This window comes from Hemiscyllium ocellatum, chromosome 43, assembly GCF_020745735.1.
Source record: "Hemiscyllium ocellatum isolate sHemOce1 chromosome 43, sHemOce1.pat.X.cur, whole genome shotgun sequence".
Taxonomy (NCBI): domain Eukaryota; kingdom Metazoa; phylum Chordata; class Chondrichthyes; order Orectolobiformes; family Hemiscylliidae; genus Hemiscyllium; species Hemiscyllium ocellatum.
This window is the reverse complement of record NC_083443.1, coordinates 27,807,614-27,834,300: the sequence shown is the minus strand read 5'-3', so window position 1 is coordinate 27,834,300 and position 26,687 is coordinate 27,807,614. Positions and strand designations below refer to the sequence as shown.

General features: G+C 45.7%; 1 protein-coding gene across 3 annotated transcripts in view; it reads right to left on the bottom strand.

The window, feature by feature from the left end:
• The window catches only part of LOC132834920 (PH and SEC7 domain-containing protein 1-like), a 140,635-nt gene that overhangs the window by 92,219 nt on the left and 21,729 nt on the right, over positions 1-26,687 (bottom strand). The window contains exons 1-2 of one of the 3 annotated variants that reach the window (XM_060854060.1): positions 6,427-6,979; positions 1,588-1,641 (exon numbers count right to left, since the gene is read on the bottom strand). In XM_060854060.1, the coding sequence (XP_060710043.1) occupies positions 1,588-1,641; positions 6,427-6,503 (131 nt within the window). In that variant the 5' untranslated portion in view covers positions 6,504-6,979. Of the gene's footprint in view, positions 1-1,587; positions 1,642-6,426; positions 6,980-15,407; positions 15,921-26,687 lie in introns of those variants that run through there. The other 2 variants (XM_060854059.1, XM_060854061.1) reach the window with 2 other exon arrangements.

The following is a 26,687-nucleotide window of genomic DNA, read 5'->3' as shown; positions in this document are numbered from 1 at the left end:
ATTTAAATTTATTCTAGCTTTTTTTTTAAAAAGAAAAAAGGGGCCGCAGATGGTAAATTCCACTTTTAGCAGAAGCCTGACTGAGTGACCTCTCTTTAATTCAAGGTCACGACAATGAGACTACACAAACTCTGGAAAAAAATTCAAGCTATGCTTGATGAAGGAGGAAATAAATTTCCCCAGCGCCAGTCCCTGGGGCAAATTTCTCTTGTGCCAGTCCTTGGGGAAAATTTGCCATGCAGCAGAATGAACCCTAATATTCGAAGAGACATTTTTAAAGCATCTGATTAGATTACTAACAAGACTCGGTAAATATCTCCTAATATAGTTGCTGCTGATGAAGATTAAAAACATAGTCTATAACGGGACCACTTTATACACAGTATCTCAAGATTGTTCCTGGGCTCAGAGAGAATTTGCAGTGGGGACAGTCCTCAGACTAATCTTGCTGTGTTGAATTGCTCGTAACAAAACTGTGATGTCTACCATGTTAAACTGGCAACTTAACTAACAGAGTGCAAGGATAATTTCCCACCTTACGTTGTTCTTGGAGGCAAAACAAAAGAAAGACAGAGCTAAAACTATCCAATCTCCTTGAAAGGTATTTTTTTCTCTCAGATTCAGATAGACATGGTCTCACCCAAAGATCAATCAACACCTAATCTTCTCTGCAGCACAATCAAAAACTATATCAAGGTTGGGTTATACCACAATGAATGCAAAGGATTGCAGATATCGGAGATCTGAAATTAAAAACTGAAGGCTGAACTTCCACCGAAGAGTCATACTGACACAAAACGTTTACTCTGCTTCTCTCTTCATAGATGCTGCCCGAGCTACTGTGTTTCTCCAGTTTAGACTTTAGGTTTAACTATGATCTTGTCCCTGGGGCTATCCAGGGAAAGGTCACACAGCAGTATTCTCTGACAAGGTAAACTCGCCACTGAAACGAATACTGGCCACAGAGGTAAGGAGGAATTTCTCCTGGAAATGCATGAGTGATCATTGGGATTCTCTGCCCAGGTGAGCAGTTCTGAGGACACTGAACATATTCAAGGTTGCAAGCGACATTTTTTGTTAAATGAAGGAGTTGTGGGGGTCAGACAAGAAAGTGGAGTTAAAGCCACAATCAGCCATGATTTTACTGGATGGCATACTCAAAAGGGCTGAATGGACCACTCCTGCTACCTTATGCCTTGATTTAACTATTGTACAAATCACTACTCGTTGCTTCACACTACAAGATGGTCCAATTTGGAATGCACTGCCTGGGACGTCGAAGCTGGACACATGTCCAGCAGGAATCAGCTGACCAGAGGAGACTGAAGCCCGACTACATTTGTTATTGACTTCAAGTGAGGTGTTTAGGTGGTAATTCTCCTACATCTCACCACCCTGTGGATGAGGCCTGGGCCTGTCTGCAGAGAAACCTGTATCTACTTCACTGCAGTCTGGAGACCTGACCTTGCCTCAGGCCCACACCTCTGTTCTTTCACCAGTGCCGGGCTCCCTGAAGCGTTTCCAAGTCTCTCCCACTGTAGGTTGCAGGATTCGGCCATCCTTCCTGACTGCTAGTGCCGTTCTCACCTGGGATCACACCTGGAGCTTCCTCTTCCCTCTCTTACAATGGACCAGCAGCACCTGAAAGTAAGGAATAGATGTGGGTTAAGGTGGATCATGGAGTGGAAGCGATCACACACAATTAGATCAATGCAGCCCAAGGCTGTATCAATCATGATAATGCTGGTGAGAATGGACAGTGCAGTCATACTGAAACATGTATGGCACATGAATTTTCACAAACAATGTAGCATGCATATGGTGGATGTGAAATAATTCAATCCCTTACCCAACCCCAGCACCTCCTCCTGTTTGTCACTTGGACCCGATGGTCCACCACAGATGGTCGCTCTATTATCTCCACATGGAGCAATGTCAAGGTCTTCTCCTCAGTTCGGTCTCTTGATGTTTGATAATTCTTCCTCTGAGGACCTTTCTTTGATCCCAATTCTTCCTTGATCATCCCGATCTGAAGCCATTGCACACACAGCAATTTCTTTGTGGGGTATTGGCTTAGGATAGAGAGGGGTTGGAGGAGTCTGGTTGAAGTAGGAGAGGGAGGTGGACAAGAACAGCAATTGGAGCACAGAGGTCTCATTTTCCTTTTGATGTTCCTCCACTGGCAGGAAAAGTTGAAGATTTGAGCTATGTAGGGGAAGGTCTGCAAATATTGACACACTCCCATGATCGTTTATTAACATACCAGCCACTCTATTGCTGCTTAATAAAGAAAGGCTGCCTGCAATAATGGCAAATATTTACACTCTCCCATGATCCTTTGCAAACACTGACACATTCCCATGATCCTCTGCAGACACATAGGAACACCTATTTATATAGCGACATACACTCAAGGAGTGCATGCAAATATTGATGCTCTCCTAGGGCCCCTGGTCTAAAAGCATTGGCATCATTGCAGAAAATGTTTCTTATCAAGCCACAACAGAACAGTTAGTAAGTAAAGAAAGATGCTAAAGTTATGGTAAAGTCACCACTGTCCTAGAGGACCGCACTCTCATTACGGAGACAGACAACTGGTGGTGGTTCAACCCGAGGGTCACCATGCCTCAGGGGAGGGGAGACATTGAGAAGCAGAGTCCTCCATAGTTACCTCAGCCAGGGTGGGATTTGAACCCACACTATTGGTTTCACTCTGTATCTCAAACTAGCCATCCAGCCATCCAGCCATCTGAGCAAACTGACCCTGCGTAATAAAAATGCAGACATCGCAGGTGCTCACACAATGCCTGGTATCTCCAATATTGGACCTTGGTTTCAAACACCAATGGAGTGAGCCACACTCTTCTATGTCTCATTCTACCTCTTGTGTAGCTGATGGACAGTACAGATCCATACAGAGTAACAGTGATCCCTTCCCTGTCCTGCTGCAAATACTCTGCGTGTGCATAAAATGCCTTACCTAATGGACATTGCTGAGGCACCATTCCTGATATCCTCAGTGCACTATTGATCTTCGAGCAGTCTCCTATAGCGGAACCACTGAAGGTAGGGCTAAATTCACCAAAGATCGAGAGACAGCACCTTCCAAACACACAACCTCCACCATCTAGAAGGACAAAGGCAGTGGATACTTGGGAACACCAAGTTGCAAGTTCCAATCTGATGCATTCAGCTATCCTGACTCGAAAATATATTAGCGTTCCCTGTGTGTCTTGGGCCAAAATCCTGGAACTCCCCCTGAGGGTATTGTGGGTCAATCTACAACAAATGGACTACAATGGCTCAAGAAGGTAGCTCACCATCTTCTCAAGAGGCAACTAGGGATGGGCAATAAATGCTGGTCCAGTCAGCAATGCTTACATCCCGCTAATGAATTTAAGAAGTTATTTTCTAACCCATGAGAGTTAACCCTACCCCATTAAATAGCTGTTTATTTAAGAGCTTACAGCCATTCATCCTATTGGATCTGTACTAGCTACTCAAAGAAGCAATCCAATTTTGTCCCACATCAGTGGGGATGCTCCCTCCACCAGCTCAGTAGTTGAAGGTGGAATGTGATGAGGAGGGAACAAAAACTGAGGCACGCCCTACAAAAAGCGTTATTTGAGAACATGCAGTCAACTCAGAGAAAGAGACTTTGGTATCGAAATTAAGTGGGGAGTAGTTCTCCAACATCATCGGTGCCATGACCTCGGTGCAGACCAGCAAGAGACAATTCTGCCCAAATTGCGGAAGAACATTAGGAGAGACCTTTGCAAAGAAATTCCATCGCTGTGAGCCCAGACTGGGATCACTGATCTAGAATTATTCTCCGAGGACCCATCACACATTGGATTTATTTTAATTCACTCACAGGACGATGGCTAGGTCAGCATTTATTGTCTATCCTTAATTGTTAAGGCCCAACCACATTGCTGTGTGTCTGGTGCCACATGTAGGCCAGACCAGGTAGGGATGGCAGATTCCTTCCCCAAAGGACATTAGTGAACCAGATGACAATCAACAATGCATTCATGGTCATCGTTAGACCCTTAATTCCAGATTCCTGTTTTATTTAATTCAAATTCCACCATCTGCCATGGCAGGGTTGGAATCTGGGTCCCCAGAACATTAGCTAGGTCTCTGGATTAAACTACAGCAACAATACGACTGGACCAACATCTCCCCAGGGTACACAGAATGGCATAGGCCAGATAGGCTGAGTGGCCTCCTTCTGTCTGCTCAGTTTAATTCAAAGTCAGAATGGAACGTAAGGAGCATGCAGCCAAAGGGTTTGGAAGTAAACGAAGGCGGCAACAAGAAAAAGAATAACACTATTGATTGATGTAAAGTGCACTGACGATTAACAATACAGGTTACAATATATTCTCAATTAAACAGCAAGGGAATAGCACAGCTACATCAGAATGAAAGCATTTCTCAGAGAATTGTCTCTGGGAAATTGGCTCAGCTGGTTCTGAAGGCAAATATATTGATTTTTCTTTTCTGTACACAGCAAGATCCCAGAGAGTTAAAATGACATCCCCTCTCCCACCCCCAGTTCATCCATCTTTTCACTCTGTCAGTCAAGCAAGGAATTCAAGACCATTCCCGCCTCAGGGATCCATGATTCCACTCAGGGGCAGCAGTTGTTTAACACAAGAGCCTCCACTTGCATGAGAAATCAGGAATTAGATTAGATTAGATTACTTACAGTGTGGAAACAGGCCTTTCGGCCCAACAAGTCCACACTGACCCGCCGAAGCGCAACCCACACAGACCCCTAGATTTACCCCTTACCTAACATTACGGGCAATTTAGCATGGCCAATTCACCTGACCTGCACATCTTTGGACTGTGGGAGGAAACCGGAGCACCCGGAGGAAACCCACGCAGACACGGGGAGAACATGCAAACTCCACACAGTCAGTCACCTGAGTCGGGAATTGAACCCGGGTCTCTGGCACTGTCAGGCAGCAGTGCTAACCACTGTGCCACCGTGCCACCCAAAAAAGAGATAGAGCCAGCCATTCAGCCCCTCGTGCCTCCTTTGCCATTCGATAAGGTCATGGATGATCTGACATTGATCTCAACTCCACTTTCCTGCCCGCACCCCCGCTGTCACATCAGTCGTAACTCCCCTGTTGATCAAAAAAGTATTGAGCTCAGCTATGAATGTACAGTACACAACAACGCAATCTCTTCTGGGGAAGAGAATTCCACACTATCCCAGAGAAACGTTCCCTCCCAATCGCACTCTTCAATGGAAGAGCCTTAAATTTTTAAGCGCATTCTTGGCTCCCCAACAGGGGGAGATGTGCTCTCACAACCTGAAGACCATAAGACGCAGGAAGAGAATTAGGCTATTCAATCTATCGAGTTTGCTTCATCATTAAATATACTTCTGACAATCCTCAAGTCCATTTTCATCATAAACACTGATTCCCTTCCCGATTAAAAATCTGTTTATCTCAGCCTTGAATATATTTAAAACAATTAGCTTGACTGCCCTCTGCAGTAAAAAAATTCTGCAGATTTACTCAGAGAAGAAATTCCTCCTCACCTCTGCCTGAAATGAGTGACTACTTTGTCTGAGATTATGTCCTGTGGGAGGGTCCTTGACTCACCCACAAGGGGAAACAGTTTCTCTGCACATATCCTGACAAATCTCCCTAAGAACCTTACATTTTCCAATAAGGTCACCTCTCATTTTTCTAAACTCCAATGAATTGAGGCCCAATCTACTCAACCTCGCCATTCCCAGGATCATCCCAGTGAATATCCAAAGTCAGTAAGTATATCATTCCTTAGAGAAGAGGATGTAACTGTTCACAGTATTCCAGCTGTGGTCTCACTGCTGCTCTGTATAGAATCATCACAGAATCCCTATAGTGTGGAAGCAGGCCATTTGGCCCATTGAGTCCACACGGACCCTCCTGAACAGCATCCCAACCCAGCCCCATCCCATCCCTATAACCCTGCTTTTCCCATGGCTAACCCACCCGGCCTACACATCCCCGGACCCTATGGGCAATTTATCACAGTTTGAGACGATTTTCGATTTCCCTGATCTATTCCCTTTGAAATAAAAGGTCATCATTCCATCTATTACCTGCTGAATTTGGATAACAGCTCTTTGGGGGATTGATGGGCACTATTTATTGTGATTTCTGAAGGAAGATCGGCTGGTGTTTCAATCGGGTCACCTCTGAGAGACTCCAATCAGCACAGGCCTGACCTACTGTACCTTTCCCCATCAGTTAACCCCTTCACTCCCAGGATCAGGCAGCCTCCCCAGTCAATGGGCTCTTGCTATTTGCAACGGGGGGGTGGGTAGGGGGGAGGAAAGAGGCAAAGACAGCAGCTGCTGGACCCCAAAGGGTTAACAAAAGGAGGGGTGGGGGGAAAAGTTGCGTTGATACTCACAGCTCTTCCGCGTGTGGAAGATGTCCAGGCTGTTCTGGTAATTGCCAGCAACACAGGTTCCCTGCAGCATCAGCCATCACAACAACAGCTCAGTCACTGCAAGACCCAGTGGATCTCCAGCTTTTACCCCCCACCCCCAGCTCCCCCTACCCCCCACCCCCCAGGAGGGGGGTGTTGGGGGGAGGGAGGGGGAAAGAGACAAGTCTCCTCCTCTTGAGGTCTCCAAACCTGGGTTTACCAGAGCAGTGAGCTGCTGACATGGTTACAGCGAACCTCCAGCTTTCTGTCTGTGTGTCTCTCCTTCAGTCCAGGCTGCTGGGCAGCAGCATGAGGCGCTGGAGGCTGGATTGGGATCCGGACTCTCATGCTTTCTTTCTTTCTGGGTTAAAAAAAAACCCGTGACCTTGAAATCCTTCAGATTCCCGACTGCCTTCGCCCCTCACAGTTGATCAGAGACCTCCCTCGGAGTTGAGAGAGAGCAGACCGACATGTATTTTCTCTCTCTCTCTCTCTCTATCCCAGATCGCCTCTTAGTTATATTTATTCTCTCTCTCTCTCATTTCAGCCTCTCTTTCAGTCAGCACCGGAGCTGATATTGCTGCTTCACTGAACTTCCTTCTTGTAATAGTTACTCCTCCCTCCTGCCATGTCCTCTTGTCCCAGGGAGCTCCTCAAATCCAAATACTGGGGCTACCCTCCTTAGTCTTTCCAAGGTAACTCGCTCCTTTTACTAATAGGTAAATGGACCCTGCCCCAATGTGGTTTTGCCTCCCCCACACACACACACACACACACACCTGTCACCTTTCTCCTTCTCTCTCTGTCAACATTTTTAATCAGATCTTCTGAGCAAAACTCCCCCACCCCTCACTCCACTTGTACCTCCCAGACTGTCAAGAAATCATCCCTCCTGTCAACTCTTTTATTGCAAAAAAATATAATTTATTGGTTACAAAGAAAAAACCTGTGTCTACATTCACAGGTATCAAAGATGTTCCGTCTGGTCTGTGCTGATCAAGATAAACAAATATTGGAATTGGACATTCTCTGCAGTTCCAGAGATATTTCTTACTCAGGCAGGAAATGCTGAACCAACAAAAGGGTCTTTAAGTTGCTCATTCTCAATCCTGCTGTAATTCTCCCCTTCAGGCTGAAGAACAGGCTATATAAATCTCTCCCCTCTCTCCCTCCTTCCCCCACTCTAGTATTACCTTGCCCAATCATTCAGCTATAATACTTCTGATCTCTTATATGATCCTGACAGAGCGTGCAGTTGTTCCAAGTCCTGGGAGCGACGAGAGAGAGTGATAATCTCATTGCTGGATAGATTCACTGCAGCAGATTGGGACTCAGACTGAGCCGCTGGGCATTTGAGGACCGTGCTTATGCTCCAACCTCAACCCCCACTGTAGTCCAGTACAGCACAGGGGGAGGAGGCCACTCAGCCCATCAAGATCCTAAAGTAGAGAATCCAATTGGTCCCACTTCCCGTCAGTTCAGTTAGCTGGATGGCTGTTTAGTGGTGCCAACAGGGTGGGCTCAATTCCCATCACTGACTGAGGTAACCCTGGAGGACTCTCCCTTACAACCTCAGCCCTCGCCTGAGGAACAGTAACCCTCAGGTTAAACTGCCACCGAATGGGAGAGCAGCCTCTGTGGTTTGCTTGGACAATGAGACTTTATTTTTAACTTGACTCTTTGCCCCTCAAAACTGACAGACAGAAGTTTTTAGTTTAAAATGTTCTGCCATACTGCAACATGACAAACAGTCTTGTCCTACACCGCAATACTCAGTAGCAGCAGTGTGTACCACCTACAAGATGCACTGCAGAAATTCACCAAAGATCCTCACACTGCGCCTTCCAAACCCATAACCACTACAACTTCTCTTTCCAATCTTTCCAACTTCCTCCAAACTAAAGGAGTTGCCATGGGCACCTGCATGGGCCCCAGCTATGCCTGTCTCTTCATAGGATATGTGGAACAGACCATCTTCCGCAACTACACTGGCACCACCCCCCACCTTTTCCTCCGCTACATCGATGACTGTATCGGCGCTGCCTCGTGCTCCCATGAGGAGGTTAAACAGTTCATCAACTTTACCAACACCTTCCATCCCGACCTCAAATTCACCTGGACTGTCTCAGACTCCTCCCTCCCCTTCCTAGACCTTTCCATTTCTATCTCGGGCGACCGAATCAACATAGACATCTATTATAAACCGACTGACTCCCACAGCTACCTGGACTACACCTCCTCCCACCCTGCCCCCTGTAAAAACGCCATCCCATATTCCCAATTCCTTCATCTCCGCTGCATCTGCTCCCAGGAGGACCAGTTCCAATACCATACAGCCAAGATGGCCTCCTTCTTCAAAGACCGCAGATTCCCCCCAGACGTGATCAACGATGTCCTCCACTGCATCTCCTCCACTTCTTGCTCCTCCGCCCTTGAGCCCCGCCCCTCCAACCACCACCAGGACAGAACCCCACTGGTTCTCACCTACCACCCCACCAGCCTCCATATACAGTGTATCATCCGCCGTCATTTCCGCCACCTCCAAATAGACTCCACCACCAGGGATATATTTCCCTCCCCTCCCCTATCAGCGTTCCGCAAAGACCACTCCCTTCGTGACTTCCTCGTCAGGTCCACACCCCCCACCAACCCAACCTCCACTCCCGGCACCTTCCCCGCAACTGCAGGAAATACAAAATTTGCGCCCACACCTCCTCCCTTACCTCTCTCCAAGGCCCCAAGGGATCCTTCCATATCCGCCACAAATTCACCTGCACCTCCACACACATCATCTATTGCATCCGCTGCACCCGATGTGGCCTCCTCTATATTGGGGAGACAGGCCGCCTACTTGCGGAACACTTCAGGGAACACCTCTGGGACGCCCGGACCAACCAACCCAACCACCCCGTGGCTCAACACTTTAACTCTCCCTCCCACTCCACCAAGGACATACAGGTCCTTGGACTCCTCCATCGCCAGAACATAACAACATGACGGTTGGAGGAAGAGCACCTCATCTTCCGCCTGGGAACCCTCCAACCACAAGGGATGAACTCAGATTTCTCCAGTTTCCTCATTTCCCCTACCCCTACCTTGTCTCAGTCGATTCCCTCAAACTCAGCACCGCCCTCCTAACCTGCAATTTTCTTCCTGACCTCTCCACCCCCACCCACTCCGGCCTATCACCCTCACCTTGACCTCCTTCCACCTATCACATCTCCATCGCCCCTCCCCCAAGTCCCTCCTCCTTACCCTTTATCTTAGCCTGCTGGACACACTTTCCTCATTCCTGATGAAGGGCTTGTGCCCGAAACGTCGAATTTCCTGTTCCTTGGATGCTACCTGACCTGCTGCGCTTTAACCAGCAACACATTTTCAGCCATAACCACTAACATCTAGAAGGACAGGGCAGCAGATATGTGGGAACATCACCCCCTGCAAGTTCTCCTCCGAGCCACTCACCATCCTGACTTGGGAATATATCGCAGTTCCTTCACTGAGTCGAAATCCTGGAAATTCCCTCCCTAGAGGCATTGAGTCCATCAGATGGACTGCAGTGGATTAAAGGTGGCAACTCAGTCCCACCTTCTCAAGGGGCAACTAGGGACGCGGCAATAAATGCTGGGCCCAGCCAGTGACACCCACGCCCCACTGAGTAAATTTAAAAAAATACTTTTGGAATGGTGTTGATGAGATGTGGGCATCACTGCAAGGCAAGTATTTGTTGCCCATCCCTAAATACCCTTGAACCATGTGACTTGATAGGGCCTTTTCACAGGGCACTTAAGACTCAAGCACGTTGTCTGCCAGTCTGGAGTCACATGTACAACGCACGGCGATGGTTGATTTCCTTCTCTCAAGTACATTAGGGAGCCAAATAACATATAAAATATTGCAGATGCTGGGAATCAGAAATAAAAGCAGAACGTGCTGGAGAAACACAAAAGGTCTGGCAGAGTCTTTGGCCAGAGGAACAGAGTTACCATTTCAAGTCTAGCACCATGTTCAATTCGAAAGAAGCCATATTGGACTCGAACTGTTAACTCTAATCCCCTCTCCGCTGACCCTGCCAGACTTGCTTGTGTTTCTCCAGCACTTTCTGTTCTCGTTAGTGAGCTGAATGACAATCATCACTGAGATTAGATTCCAGATTTTATTGAGTGGTTTTAAATTCCTCCAGCTGCTGTGCCTTCTGTGCTGCTCTGGCCTACATGCTCCCACAGAATTAACCTGGATTCGTAGTTCAGCGATATAACCACTTGGGCACCATCTCTCAGTCCCTTCATGCAGGAAAATGCCACCTGTCTCTTGACACCAGTAAGCCCAAGATCTGTGAGCTGGGGAGCAATTATCAGCGTTTTACCAAATGCTTCACCTATTTGGAATGTCACATACCTTTAACCTGTAAATAGCAAATCATTAACCAGCTTTTGCAGAACACATTCCACAGAGGGGGCCTTGGGTGATTTTGTCCTTGCAACCAAAATGATTTTGAGCCCTTGTGAGTGATTTCAAAAAGATATACTTATTTTACTTACAGTCATAGAGTCATAGAGATGTACAGCATGGAAACAGACCCTTCGGTCCAACCCTTCCATGCCGACTAGATATCCCAATCCCCAATCTTGTCTTACAATGATTTATGTGTAGGTCATCTTGGAAGGGGGTCAGTTGGTTGGATGGCTGGTTTGTGATGCTGAGTGATGCCAGTAGCGTGGGTTCGATTCCCGCACCAGCTGAGGTTACTATGAAGGACTCTCCTTCTCAACCTCTCCCCTTGCCTGAGGTGTGGTGACCCTCAGGTTAAATCACCACCTGTCACCTCTCTCTCTCTCTAATGAGAGAGCAGCCCCGCACTCTGGTAACTTATAGCAACTTTAACATTTACTGTGAAAGGTTTTAAGAGTCAAGTGTTCAAGTCCTGATTTTAGGTAAATATGCCCAGCAAGAATGAGTTACCCATTCACATGATGTTACCCCATTCACGGAGTCTCATTAGAACAGGAAAATACAGACAACAATCAATATCCCAGGGATTGGGGAGGGAGAGGCAGGCTGCTTTTCTTGGCTGTTTGAGGTCACTATGTCCGACTGACTTTCCTTCTGGACATTTCAGATACTAAAATGTTCAAATCCCACCCTATGAATTTGAGAATCGGAATTCAATTTTATAAACGAACTAAACTAGACAAAAAGCAATAAAAGAGACATGACAAAGCAGTCAGACCAGTGTAAGACCCAGTGTATTGTCCTTTACTGAAAGAAACCTGTAGTTGGCACCCTCTCAGGCCTGTATACATGCCAATGCCAATACAGTTCACTCTTCACCTTAAATGACGTCTTCATTTGTAAGTAGAAGTAGTTACAATAGTCCCTGCAGACCATAGGGGCTGCTCTCTCATTAGAGAGAGACACAACTGATGGTGAGTTTACCCTGAGGGTCACCACACCTTAGGCAAGGGGAGAGGTTGAGAAGGTGGCACCTTCACGGTGGACCCGGTGAACAGCTGTTAATGAAATGGATATCTGTTGAGCAAAAGAGCTAGGGCACAGGATAGTACCACCAGCAACAGCTGTGAAGAGGGAAATATGTTATACGTAGGGGTCACTTTTTCACAACTGAAAATAAGAGAAGTTTTTTTTCTCTCTGAGAGAGAGTTGTAAGGTTCTATCACCACTTTGACAGCAAGACTAGGAATAGCTAATAAATGCCAGCCATGCTCACATCCTGACAATGGACTTGTTTATAAGTAAAACTGGCACTGCATGCACAACGATACCAAAGTACTGGTCTCCTACGGGTGCCATAACTATTACGACCAGCAACTATTACTGGTGCCACAACCAGTATTACAAGTGGCACAACCTGTATTATTGGCTTTACAGACTTGAGAATTATACTGGTACACTGGCACTCAAATACCATTGTGTATTAGATTTCATCATTAGATGCCAGCCTTCTTAAATTATACTCACAACTCACCAGACTGGAATCTGATCTCAAGGATACTAGTACAAGACCTACTACTGAAATGAACACCATTCACTACACAAAGTGTACATTTTGAGCAACAAAAATGATTAAGACCACAGATCATAGGAGCAGAAGTAGACCATTCAATCCACCGTGTCCAGTCCACCATTCAATAAGATGATGGAGGACTATGGCAAATTTACCTTTATTTACTTTACTACACCACTTACCTGCCTTTTCCTCATAACGGTCAAAACTCTTCCTGATTCGAAGCAACACAGTAAATTGACGTGAACACATGTTTTTATTTCTTTACTCTTTTATGGAATGTGGACATCACTGACAAGGCCAGCATCGTTATCTGTCCCTAACTGCCCTCCAACCGAGTGGTCACTTCCAGAGGGGCAACTAGGAGTCAATCCTGTTGTTGTGTCACTACAGTCTTACCAGACCATAGGGGCTGCTCTCTCATTAGAGAGAAGCAACTGGTGGTGATTTAACCCGAGGACCACCAGACCTCAGATGAGGGAAGAGGTTGGGAAGGAGAGTCCTTCATGGTAACCTCAAACCAGTGATGGGAATTGTACCCACGCTGTCAGCATCACACTGCTCTGTAAACCAACCATCCAACCAACTGACCTTAACCGATTCCCTTCAGGGGTCAACTGCTTGGTCCTCACAAAATAGGTGTGGAAAGGATGCTTCCTCTCAGAGAGAATGAGGGAACACAGTTTTAAAATTAGGCATCATCCTTAGAGGACAGATAAAAAAAAGGTGGAAATTCTTTTTCTTAGAGAGTTGAGCGAGATTGGAACTCTCAAACTGAAAAGATTGTGGGAGGGGAATCATTGAACATCCTCAAGGCAGGGGTAGATTGATTTTGTGCTGGACAAGAACATAAGGTCATCAGGGAGATTAGATGGGAATGTAGAATTCAAAACCATTAACTGATCAGCTATGGTTTTACTCATTGGCAGAGCTGACTTGAGGGGTTTAATTCCACTCCCAATTCATACATATATACACTGCGGTGGTCTGGGATTACATGTAGGCCAGACCAATCAGTTCCTTACAGTTCCCCATGGCTAGTCCACCTAGCCTGCACATCCCTGGACACTATGGGCAATTTACCATGGCCAGTCTATCTGGCCTGTACATCTTTGGACAGTGGGAGGAAACTGGACCACCCAGAGGAAATCCACACAGACACAGGGAGAATGTGCAAACTCCTCACAGACAGTCACCCAAAGGTAGAACCGAACCCGTTTCCCAGGCACTGTGAGGCAGTAGTGTTAACCACTGAACCACTATAGTGCCCCAAATGCTGCCTGAGCTGCTGAGATTTCCTGGCAATTTCAATTTCGGTCCCAGAGCTTTTGCCTTTTTCTAGTCGAGGGATATTACCACTAAAGGTATCATCTCTCCCAACACAGATAGAAGTTAATAATAAATAAGGATACACAATTACACAGGCCATCATTAAAGTGAATACAATAACTATAATTTGGTCATAAGACATTTGCAGTTATCTCAAACTTAGTTAAATGTTGCACAATAATGAAAGGCATTGATAACATTAAAAGCAATGTAAACTTCAACAGAGGCACATTGTGAAGGGACCTGGTGAAAAGTTGTTAATGAAATAGATACCAATTGAGCAAACAGAGGTGGGGCACCAGGGAATATCACCGGCAAGAACCAGAAAGACAGAACAGATTCAAGTTTAGAAGACTCCTTTTCAGGACAGAGATTAAGATGTTTAATCCCCTGGAGGGTTGTGAGAATTTGGAACTCTCTGCCTCAGATGGCAGTGGAGGTGGGGGGGTATCATTGAATATTTTGAGACCAAGCGAGAGAGAGGGAGATGGGGAGAGAGAGAGAGAGAGAGGGAGAGGTGGAGAGAGAGGTGGAGAGAGAGAGAGAGAGAGAGGTGGAGAGTGAGGGAGAGGCGGAGAGAGAGAGAGAGAGAGGCCGAGAGTGAGGGAGAGAGAGGCCGAGAGTGAGGGAGAGAGAGAGAGAGAGAGAGGCAGAGAGAGAGGCAGAGAGAGAGAGAGAGAGAGAGAGAGGCAGAGAGAGAGGCAGAGAGAGAGAGAGAGAGAGAGAGGCGGAGAGAGAGAGAGAGAGAGACAGAGAGAGAGAGAGTTAACGTTTCCAATACACTTCTTCATAAGTATTCTTAACTCTGCTTTTTCTCTCCACTCAGTTCAGGTCTCCCTCTGGGGCTCATGTGCAAAATAACAAGGGCAGGTTGCTTTGTTGCCAGTGTGATAGTCAATCCAGTAATCTCAATGTCAAGGCATTGGTGATGAATCCCTGAGTGGTGGGGTGGAATCACTGAGAATGGAACAGGAAATCTCTCAGATATTAATGTATCTCCAAGGTGCCACCCCTGCCTGTTGTATTTTGCAACAAGAGAATCTTCTGGCTGGCACCAGTGGCCCTGATAAAATGCCAAAAATGATTGGCAAGTCAGTTGGGCCCAGTACTACAACCAACAACAACCAACAAACTACTACTACTAATATTACTACTACAACAACACAACTACTACTACTACAACTACTACACCAACTACTACAACAACCTGCGTTCTTATTGCAAAGTGACCCAAGGCCTTTCACAGGAACTTGATCAAACTGGGAGAGAATCTGGGGAGACGGAGTTCCTGTGGACAGAGCCAGCAACGGAGAAGCGATGGAAGTCAGGGACACGCAGGAGCCCAGTGATGGAGAAGCACAATCTCAGAAGGTTATTGGGCCTGAGGAAGCGGGGGTGGAGGGAGGTTATGCAAGGCCATGAAGGGATTTTGAACATTTAGTGTTCAAAATGGACACTGGGAGGAAACTGGAGCATCCAGAGGAGACCCACGTGGAGAATGTACAAACTTTGCTGCATTGAGCCTGCAGTGACACAAATGAGCCATCCCAGTCTAATGATGAACTCTGAACCGAACAATGTGCCAAATTTGAAGAGGTTTGTGGCCTACCTTGAGGAATACTCTGACTTTGGTTCATCGTCTCCGATTTCAAGCGCTCTTTTGAGCAGGGTGCCCTCCGCATAGAGCTGGCACCTGGTGAGAGTGTTCTCAGATTTACTGTAGCCCACCATCGGACTGACCCCCAGCTTCCTCTCCGCTCTGGCTGCCTTGCACCCGGGGCTGTCTGGCCAATCAGAGGCCTTGGCCGAATTTGTGCGACACTGGCCCTCAGCACTTGACCACTCCTCCTCAATCAGCCGGGCGTTCTCTTTAATCTGGACCTGGATTTTGGAAGTCAGGCTTGGAAAGTCAAAGGTGAAATAATTCCCCTGGTTCCTGCTGGGAGAAGGCAGGGTTTCCACGGAGTCCAGGCTGGTATAAGAGGTGCCTTTGTCACGTTGGGACTCCAGGATCAATTCAAATTGCTTGCTGAAGGTGTCAGTGCCTTCTTCAGACATGCTCCGTGCAATAGGAATTGTAGCAACCGGTGGAAGCAGATTCTTTACCTCTACCTCCGGTGACCTGCAAGTGGAGAACCCGAATACAATAAAATAGCACGGGCAGAGTTATACACAACATTATTGAGACCATATCAAGAACAGTGGGGATGGTTTCTTCAACAAGAGAATTAGTTGCATTGAAGTCAAGAGTGTGGCGCTGGAAAAGCACAGCAGGTCAGGCAGCATCCAAGGAGCAGAAGAGTCGACATTTCAGGTCAGAGCTCATCATCAGGAATGAGGCTGGGAGCCGCAGGGAGTGGATAGATCTTTTGCCTGATTCTCCTGCTCCTCGGATGCTGCCTGACCTGCCCTGCTTTTCCAGCGCCACACTCTCGACTCTCATCTCCAGCATCTGCAGTCCGCACTTTCATCTTATTTGCAGTGAAGGCAGTTCCCATGAAGATTTGCTCGGCTGATTCCTGGGTAAAGTGGTTTACCTTATAAAGAATGCAAGAACCAGAAGCAGGAGTGGGCCATTCAGCCCATCGAACCTGCTCCACCATTCAATACAATCATTGTTGATCTCACCTCAGCATCAACCCCACTTTCCTACCTACTCTCCATAACCCAGAAGTTGTACAATTACAACATTAAAAAGGCATCTGGATGGGTATATGAATAGGAAGGGTTTAGAGGGATATGGGCCGAGTGCTGGCAAATGGGACTAGATTAATTAAGGTTATCTAGTCGGCATGGATGAATTGGACCAAAGGGTCTGCTTCTGTGCTGTACATCTCTATGACTCTCTGACCTTCAACTCATTACCTATCTTTGCTTTAAATTCATTGGCATTGACTGCACTCTGGGATACAGATCCCTTGGGAAAAGTAATTTCTGCTCATCTCTATTTTGAATCTGCCTCCCCTTTATCCTAAAACTGTAATGTTTTGTTTTAAATTGCCTCACGGAGAGGGGGGGAAACGTTCTCTCTACATCTACTTTGTCAATCCTCTTTAGCACTGTATTGACCGGAATTAGATCGCCTCTCATTCGTCCAAACTCTGAAGAGAGAGCACAGGCCTAAAATATTCAACTCTGCTCATAAGGCAAGCTTTTCATCGCTGGGATTAACCTAGCGAACCCAGCAGGTAAGGCTGAGTGGGTTGGGCCCACATTCATTGAAGTCTGGAAAAATAGGAGGTGATTGAATAGAAACATTTTAGGAATCCCTGGACAGTGTAGGTGCTGGGAGGACATTTTCCTGGTGGAAGAAACTAAAACAGAGACACAGTTTCAAAGTAAAGTGCCTTCCATTGAAGGTGGGGATAAGAAAGAAGTAGTAGCAGTGATTAATCAGTCAGCCTCTTGAATAGCATGTGCTCTGCATCCTGCACATGGAAGCCACTTTTATTTTAAATTTCACATACACACACACACACACACACAAAACAGTTCGGTTTTGAACAGTAGCATATCAAGAAAACAAACAAAAATTGGAGTTTGACTCTGTCCAAACAAACCAAAAGCATCTTTTACTTGAACCAGACTATATCTACGTGCATTTGAGGCATCAGGAGGGTCTATTAACAGCACAGACCCCCATTTGCCTTCAGCAGAAAGATCTCAGACAGTAGTCTTTCCCCTCCACGCCCTCACAGCAGCTGCCCCAACCTTTACTGCATCCCTCAGCATTTAGTCCTGGACCTCGGAATGTGCCAGTCTCTGACACTTATTTGAGGTGAACTCCTTGCTCTGAAGACCAACAGGTTTCGGGTACACAGAGACCCTAGGGGTCTGCGCAGAAGGGAAGACAATGAAAGGAAATACTGCTCTCAAGTCTGCCCCAATGTCCCATAAGCTCATGGTGGTCTGCCCCAATGTCCCATAAGCTCATGGTGGTCTGCTCCAATGTCCCATCAGCTCATGGTGGTCTGCCCCAATGTTCCATAAGCTCATGGTGGTCTGCCCCAATGTCCCATAAGCTCATGATGGCCTACCCCAATGTTCCATAAGCTCATGGTGGTCTGCTCCAATGTCCCATAAGCTCATGGTGGTCTGCCCCAATGTCCCATAAGCTCATGATGGCCTACCCCAATGTTCCATAAGCTCATGGTGGTCTGCTCCAATGTCCCATAAGCTCATGGTGGTCTGCCCCAATGTCCCATAAGCTCATGCGGGTCTGCTCCAGGCCTGAACATCACTTTCATGCTAGCTCCTCATGGCTCTCAACTATTTCAAAAATCTGTCTACCTTCTCTTTCAGTGATCTAGCCTTCACAACACGCTGGGGTAGAGAACTCCAGAACTAATCTCTGGCAGAAGAAATTCCTTTGCATCTCAGTTTTAAATGAGTGCCCATCGTTCGAGATTCCCTGACTAATAGACTTGCCTTCTCAACCTCGAGAGATAAGAAGATTTGTTTTCCTTTTCGGAGGGTTATTACTATTTGGAATTTAGTCGAGGCTGAGTTGGATCTATTTTTGATCTACAAGAGAGTGAAAGATTATGGGACAGGCAACAAAACGGGAGTCAAGATCAGCATCTGGGATCTAATCAAATGAAGTAAGGTGGTCCGAATGACCAACTCTTACTTCTAACACTGCAGGAGGCCATTCAGCCCACTGCATCTACTCTGGTCGTTTGAAAGAGCACATGAAATTAATCCCATCCCCCTAGCACTTTGTCCACATTTCTGCTTTTTTTTCTGGTCCGAACACTCTTGATAAAGTTTCTCTTCAATCTGCTCACACCACCCTTTCAGCTGCTGCTTCCCCGGTCAATGGCAAAGAGAAAAATAAAGATATTCTCGTTAGCCTCCTTTAGATTAGATTACTTGCAGTGTGGAAACAGGCCCTTCGGCCCAACAAGTCCACACCGACCCACCGAAGCGCAACCCACCCATACCCCTACATTTACCCCTTACCTAACACTACGGGCAATTTAGCATGGCCAATTCACCTGACCCGCACATCTTTGGACTGTGGGAGGAAACCGGAGCACCCGGAGGAAACCCACGCAGACACAGGGAGAACGTGCAAACTCCGCACAGTCAATCGCCTGAGTCGGGAATTGAACCCGGGTCTCAGGCGCTGTGAGGCAGCAGTGCTAACCACTGTGCCACCCTTCTGGACCCTCTGCTAATCACCTTAAACTATTGTCCCTCTGGTTACTGACTCACCTCCTGCCTGTGAGAATTCTTTCGAAATCCTTCATGGTTTTGGAAATCTCACCTGTGACACCTTCAGCAACTCTCGGTACGTGAACTGAATTAGTTTTATCGTCACATAGTGTCATAGAGTCATAAAGATGTACAGCACGGAAACGATCCGTCTCGTCCGTGCTGACCTAATCTGGTCCCATTTCCCAGCACTTGGCCCATACTCCTCTAAACCCTTCCTGTTCATATAGCCATCCAGATGCCTTTTAAATGCTGTAATTGTACCAGCCTCCACCACTTCCTCTGGCAGCTCATTCCATACACGTACCACCCTCTGCGTGAAAAAGTTGATCCTTAGGTCTCTTTAATATCTTTCACCTCTCACCCTAAACCGATGCCGTCTGGTTCTGGACTCCCCCATACATGTACTCAAATAAATACAGTAAAATGTTCACAGTCGCCACATTACAGTGCAATCCTAGGTACAAAAGATACCCAGGTACAGATGCTGAAGATCAAATTCTAAGGAAACAAAAAAAAAACAGAGAAATAAAGAAATAAGTGCACCAAAGACAGACCAAGAAAGCTTTTCACCAATGGTATAGTTGCATTGGCTGGTCAGGGATCTTTAGTTTTTACTCTTTTTCTTAAAACTTCAGTTGTCACAATTTTAGACGAGTTAGCAACATCATTGGCCAAGCAACTTGCAGGAATCACAGTCCAGTTTTTCTGTAGCTGGGCTGTGGAAAGAGACAGAGCTGAAAAGGTGTTGCTGGAAAAGCGCAGCAGATCAGGCAGCACCCAAGGAGCAGGAGAATCGACGTTTCGGGCAGGAGCCCTTCTTCAGGTAAGTAGGTGTAACACAAAGGAACAACAGCAGGGGGAGTGCTAAGTCCAGGCAAAGAGCTGACAAAAAGTCTAGATTAGAGTGGTGCTGGAAAAGCACAGCAGGTCAGGCAGCATCCGAGGAGCAGGAGAATCGACGTTTCTTGCAAATGCCCTTGTTTTTACCTAAAGAGCTAACAAAGGCAAGATTTGAGATCCTGAAAATCAGAAATACAAATAGAAAATGCTGGAAAAATATCCAAAGGAGAGAAAAAAAATATGGATGAAACAGCAATAGGAGAGAATCACTCAAAGATGGAGAGATAACACCTTTCAAATTCATTGCCGCTTACGTCTAAAAGGACAAGGGCAGCAGGTACATGGGAACACCACCCCCTGCAAGCTCCCCTCCAGGTCACTCACCATCCTGACTTGGAAATATATTGCTGTTCCTTCACTTTCGCCGGGTCTCAATCCTGGCACTCCCTCCCTCAGGGTAGTGTGGGTTAACCTGCAACACACAGCCAGGGTCCAGAAGCCACCACATGCTCAAGGGCAACTAGGGACAGGCAATAAATACTGGCCCAGCCAGTTTAGCCCGATGCCCCGACAGTAAATATAATTGTGAGAAGATTTGTAGCTCGGGTGCTCGTTGTTATGGTTCTGTTCGCCGAGCTGGGAGTTTTTGTTGCAAACATTTCGTCCACTTTTTGCAACAAACGTTTGCAACAAAAACTCCCAGCTTGGCGAACAGAACCACAACAGTAAATATAATTTGGTTTTGAAAAAAAAAAGAGAGAAGGTGAGACAAGGGGGATAGAGTGCTGGACTAAAAAGAATAAGAAATCCACCCTGAAGTTATGAACAAGACAGATCAAGGATGTTGCTAAAAGATTTCTCATGTGTAAGATCATGTTCACAGGGCTCATAAACATCAGGATGGACTTACAGAGTCATAGAGATGTACAGCACCGAAACAACTCATCCAACTCATCCATGCCGACCAGATATCCTAAATTAATCTAGTCCCATTTGCCAGCATTTGGCCCATATCCCTCTAAACGCTTCCTATTCATATACCCATCCAAATGCCTTTTAAATGTTGCAATTGTACCAGCCTCCACCACTTCCTCTGGCAGCTCATTCCGTCTGTGTGAAAAAGTTGTCCCTTACGTCCCTTTTATATCTTTCCCCTCTCACCCTAAATCTATGCCTTCTAATTCTGGACTCCCCGACCCCAGGGAAAAGACTTTGTGTATTTATCCTCTCCATGCTCCTCATGATTTTATAAACCTCTATAAAGTCACCCCTCAGCCTCCAATGCTCCAGAGAAAACATCCCTAGTCTATTCAGCCTCTCCCTGTAGCTCAAATCCTCCAACCCTGGCAACATCCTTGTAGATCTTTCCTGAACCCTTTCAAGTTTCACAACATCCTTCCAATAGGAGGGAGACCAGAATTGCACACAGTATTCCAAAAGTGGCCTAACCAATGTCCCGTACAGCTGCAATATGAATCTCAACTCCTATATTCAATACATTGACCAATAAAGATAAGTATACTAAATGCCTTTTTGACTATCCTGTCTACCTGCAACTCCACTTTCAAGGAACTATGAATCTGCACTTCAAGGTTGCACTTCAGCAACACTTCCCAGGGCCTCACCATTAAGTGTGTAAGTCCTGCCCTAAATTGCCTTTCCAAAATGCTGCACCTCACATTTATCTAAATTAAACTCCATCTGCCACTCCTCAGCCCATTGGCCAATCTAATCACAGTCCTGTTGTAATCTGAGGTGACCTGCTTTACTGTCCACTACACCACCAATTTTGGTGTCATCTGCAAACCTACCTCCTATATTCACATCCAAATCATTTATATAATGACAAAAAGCAATGGAACCAGCACTGATCCTAGCAACACACCATTAGTCACAGGCCTACAGTCAGAAAAGCAACCCTCTACCATCATCCCCTACCTTCGAGCCAACCTGATGAGCTAAAATCCATCAAACTATGAGAAATGGGAAGAGTAGGCCATTCAGCTCCCCCAAGCCACTCCACACTTCAATAAGATCAAGGCTGATCATACGGTGATCTCAACTCCATCTTGACACCTTCCCCGGTGACCTTTGACTCCTTGTTGATCAAGATCTGATCAGTGAGTATATTCAATGACCTAGACTTCACATAATATATAGAAGAGAATTCTGCTTGCAACCTTCAGAGAAGAAACTTCTTTGTATCTTGCGGATTGAAAGCCTTTGTTGCATGGGATTGATTAGCTCAGTTGGCTGGACAGCAGGTTTGTGATGCACATGATACCAACAGCATGGGTTCGCCTCTCGCACCGGCTGAGGTTACTTCCCTCACCTGTAGCATGGTGACCCTCCTGTTAAACCAGCATTGGTCATCTCACTCGGAGACAGACTCTAACCTCACACTTTTAATGCATTGTTCAGAGGTTACGTTTTTAAATATAAAACCTTAAGTTACATCAGGAATGTGACTTGAAAGAAGTTCTGGAATTGATATTTTAATAAATTGAAACCTGCAACCCATTCCAAAGGATGAAAGACTGAACAGCAATCTAAATTTGTTCAATACATCACAGTTGTATGACACTATGATCTTTTGCTATAAATTCTGTGTCCTGTGACCCTGCTCTACTAGCTGCCTGACAGAAGAGCAGTGCTCTGAAAGTTTCTCCTTCCAAATAAACCTGTTGGACATTAAACTGGCATTGTGAGGTTTTTTAACTTTGTCCACCCCAGTCCAACACCGGCACCTCGATATCATGGACATCATTAAAGACCTCTCCTGCTCCAGAAATGCTCGCTTCCATCCTCTTCCGTCAGGCGAAAGATACAGAAGCTTGAACACATACACCAGCAAGTTCAAGAACAGCTTCTTCCCTGATGTTATTAGGCTGATCTCTCAAATTTCAAATCTAATGTTGATCTTGCTTTGTGCACCTCCTGTGCGGCTGTAACCTTTTATGCCTTGCTCTGTCTAAGCGCCCTATGATCTCCGTGTCCTTGTATGTTATGATCTGCCTGTGCTGTTTGCAAATCAAAAATTTTCACTGTACTTAGGTACATATGACAATAAGAAATCAAATCAAATGTGTCATTCTTTTAACACGTACAAAGTTTGTGTCAGACGCTTTTACATCCCTTCGGTATCTCATAAGTTTTAATAAGATTATCTCTCAAACATTCAAACCCCAAAGAATATATCAGCAATCTGCTCTATTGTTCCTGATCAGATAACACCTTCATCCTTGGAATCAGAGTTGAGTGAACTATTTCCAATGCAGTTTATAGCCCTTGTTAAGTACAGAATTCAAAAACCATACATTGTCTCTGCCCTGGTAACACTAAGTCATAAGCTTATCTCTCCACGCTTCAGGCTCTCTGCCTTTATTCCTGATGAAGGGCTTTTGCCCGAACGTCGATTTCGCTGCTAGTTGGATGCTGCCTGAACTGCTGTGCTCTTCCAGCATCACTGATCCAGAATCTGGTTGGTTATCTGTTAATAGCTGCACTGAAACAGACTCCCAGCTCAGTAAACAACGAAAGGCAGACCCGACTTGTTAGCAGCTATAATACGTGGTACACGTTAACTCTATTGGCATGTTGTTGGAGCAGAGAACTGCCACCCATCAATAAATAACTGAAACCCTCATCGCGAACTTTCTGGTGAATTGTTTGGATCATTCACTCCATTCACAGGTTAGTGTGTTAACAGGACGCCCAGAACATATGACACTCCTGTGGAATGCCTTGGGTATTTCAATGCATTAACGGTGTCACACAAATGCAAGTTGCTTCTGTTGGAACGAGGTCCTTTAAAATGTTACACCTGCAACACTAACAAAACAATTAAGTATTTTACTGGAACATTTGTAATTCTTCAACAGGCTGCTCGTGAGGCAATCATGTTCCACTTCAGTAACTCTATTGCTGCGAGGGATGGGGGTCACCATCGTAAAAATTAATTCCAGTTAGTAACTCCTGAGGGTCTGCTGAGGACAGAAATAAATACAGAAAACGCTGGAGAAACTCAGCAGGTCTGGCAGCATCTGTGGAGAGATAGGGAGAAAAAGTTAATATTTGAGTCCAACATGACTCTTCTTCAGATCTCTTTGTGCTGAAAGAGCTGCCATTTTGGACTTGAATCGTCAACTGATCTCTTTCCTGCTCCAGAGATGCTGTTAGTCCTACTGAGTTTCTCCAGCATTTTGTTTTTACTTTAGATTCCCCAGAACCTGTAGTATTCTGCTTTTGATTTTCAACGGTAGTTACTTCAGCACATCATGTTACACTTCGGAAATCTCTTCTTAACTCCTTCTCGTCTCATAAAAGCTTTCCCAAAAATCTATATCAACCTAACTTTCAGACATCGCTCAACTCCTTAACTTTTTATACTCTTGTCCAATTAGTCCCATTCTGATGGGGTTCTTTCGTAAAAAAGGTACAACTTGCTAATATACATTCACTATTCAACGATCCAATTAGATTGGAGTCTAAAACATAGATGATCACTGGTTTATGGTTAGCACTGTGCAGTAAATGGACGCAGGAGTTATGCTGCAGTTATACAAATCCTGTTGTGGTTTTGTTCACCGAGCTGGGAATTTATGTTGCAAACGTTTTGTCCCCTGCCTAGGTGACATCCTCAGTGCTTGGGAGCCTCCTGTGAAGCGCTTCTATGTTGTTTCCTCTGGCATTTATAGTGGTTTAATAAACAGGGGATGAAACGTGTACAACACAAATTCCCACCTCGGTGAACAGAACCATAACAACGAGCACCCGAGCTACAAATCTTCTCACAAACTTTATACAAACCCTGGTTAGACTTCAATTGGAGTACTGTGATCAGATCTGGATACCATACCTAAGGAATGATATCAGGTCAGGCAGCATCTGGGGAGCAGGAGAATCGGCAATTCCTGATGAAGGGCTTATGCCAAGAATGTTGATTCTCCTGCTCCTCGGATGCTGCCTGACCTGCTGTACTTTTCCAGCACCACTCTCATGACTCTGATCTCCAGCATCTGCAATCCTCACTTTCTCCTTTGGAAGGATTTGGCAAGAAGGTCAATGCAGCTTTTCAGGAATGATCCCTGGACTTCAAGGGTTTTTTTTTAGATTACTTACAGTGTGGAAACAGGCCCTTCGGCCCAACAAGTCCACACCGACCCGCCAAAGCACAACCCACCCATACCCCTACATTTGCCCCTTACCTACACTACAGGCAATTTAGCATGGCCAATTTACCTGGCCCGCACATCTTTGGACTGTGGGAGGAAACCGGAGCACCCAGAGGAAACCCATGCAGACACGGGGAGAATGTGCAAACTCCACACAGTCAGTCACCTGAGTCGGGAATTGAACCCGGGTCTCTGGCGCTGTGAGGCAGCACTGTGCCACCGTGCTGCCCACGGTTAAGTTACGTGGAGAGATTATACAAATTAGGCCTGTTTTCTCGAGAACTTCGAAGGTCAAGCAGTGATCTGATCGAAGCCTTCAGACTTTTAACAGGAAAAGACAGGGTAGAGATAGATAAACTACTTCCACAGGTTGGAGATTCTAGAACTAGAAGGTATCGTCTGAGAGTTAGGGTCAGACTGGTTCAGGGGTCGGTAGGAAGCACATCTACACACAAAGGGTGGCATTTTAATTTTTACTCATTCACGGGTTGTTAACATTACTGCCCAGGCCAGAATTTAATGCCTGGCCCTAACTGCCCAGATTGCTGTGATTCTGAAATCAAATGTAGGCCAGACCAGGTAAGAATGACAGATTTCCTTCCCTTGGAGGAGATTATTGAACCAGATGGGTTTTTCCAACAACTGACAACAGATTCATGATCAACAGTAGACTCTTAATCCCAGACTTACCAAATTGAATTTGAATTTCGTCAGCTACCACTGCAGGATTTAAACCTGTTTTCCGAAACATTCGCTGAGTTTTCTGGATTAATAGTTTCGCGATAATACCACTAGGGGCCAGGTAGAGATTTGGATCTCCCTTCCACAAGTGGCAGTCAATGCTAGCTCAGTCGTTAGCTTTAAATGTAAGATAGATAAAAGTTTTGTCAAGCAAAAATATTAAGGGAGATGGGCCACAGCTCAAACCTGATCTTATTAAATGGCAGAACAGGTTTGAGGGCTAACTCCTGGTCTTTTGTTCATTCTGCAGTGCAGTATTTAGCATCTGATGTCCCACGGAACAGTATACATAAACAGCCGGCATGATGCTATTGCCTTTTTAATGCGTGCAACATCTGTATTTTTTGGAGGAATCACCGAGCTCATTATTACCTCAGAACCTTGTGATAATAACTAGGTTCATGTACAATAGTCCTATTGAACAGCACGCTTACAAAAGGAGCCATTTGATACTCTGACCTTGGTATTTCATTGCTGATAATTATTATTATCTTCGGAGGCAAACATTACTCTGTGGTTCTGCTTAGCTGCTTTAGAAGGTATGACGACCAAGATTTCATGTGACACCAAAATAGGATTGATTCCAGAGGTGAAAGGTTTTCTTGAGATTGAGCAGTTTAGGCCAATCCCCTCTGTAGTTCAGATAGATGACAGGGGGACAATAAGATGTTAAAAGGAGACTGACAAAGTAGGCATAGAGAGGATGTTTCCTCTTGTGGGGCAGTCCAGAATGAGAGGTCATAGTTTTAGAATAAGGGATGGCAGATTTAATACAGAGATGAGAAGGAATTACCTTTCTCAAAGGGTCAGGATTCTGTGGAATTCACTCCCCCTGAGTATAGGGACACTGAATAAATTTAAGGAGGAGATAATTTAATTAGAAGGATTACGGAGACCAGGCAGGAGAGTGGAGT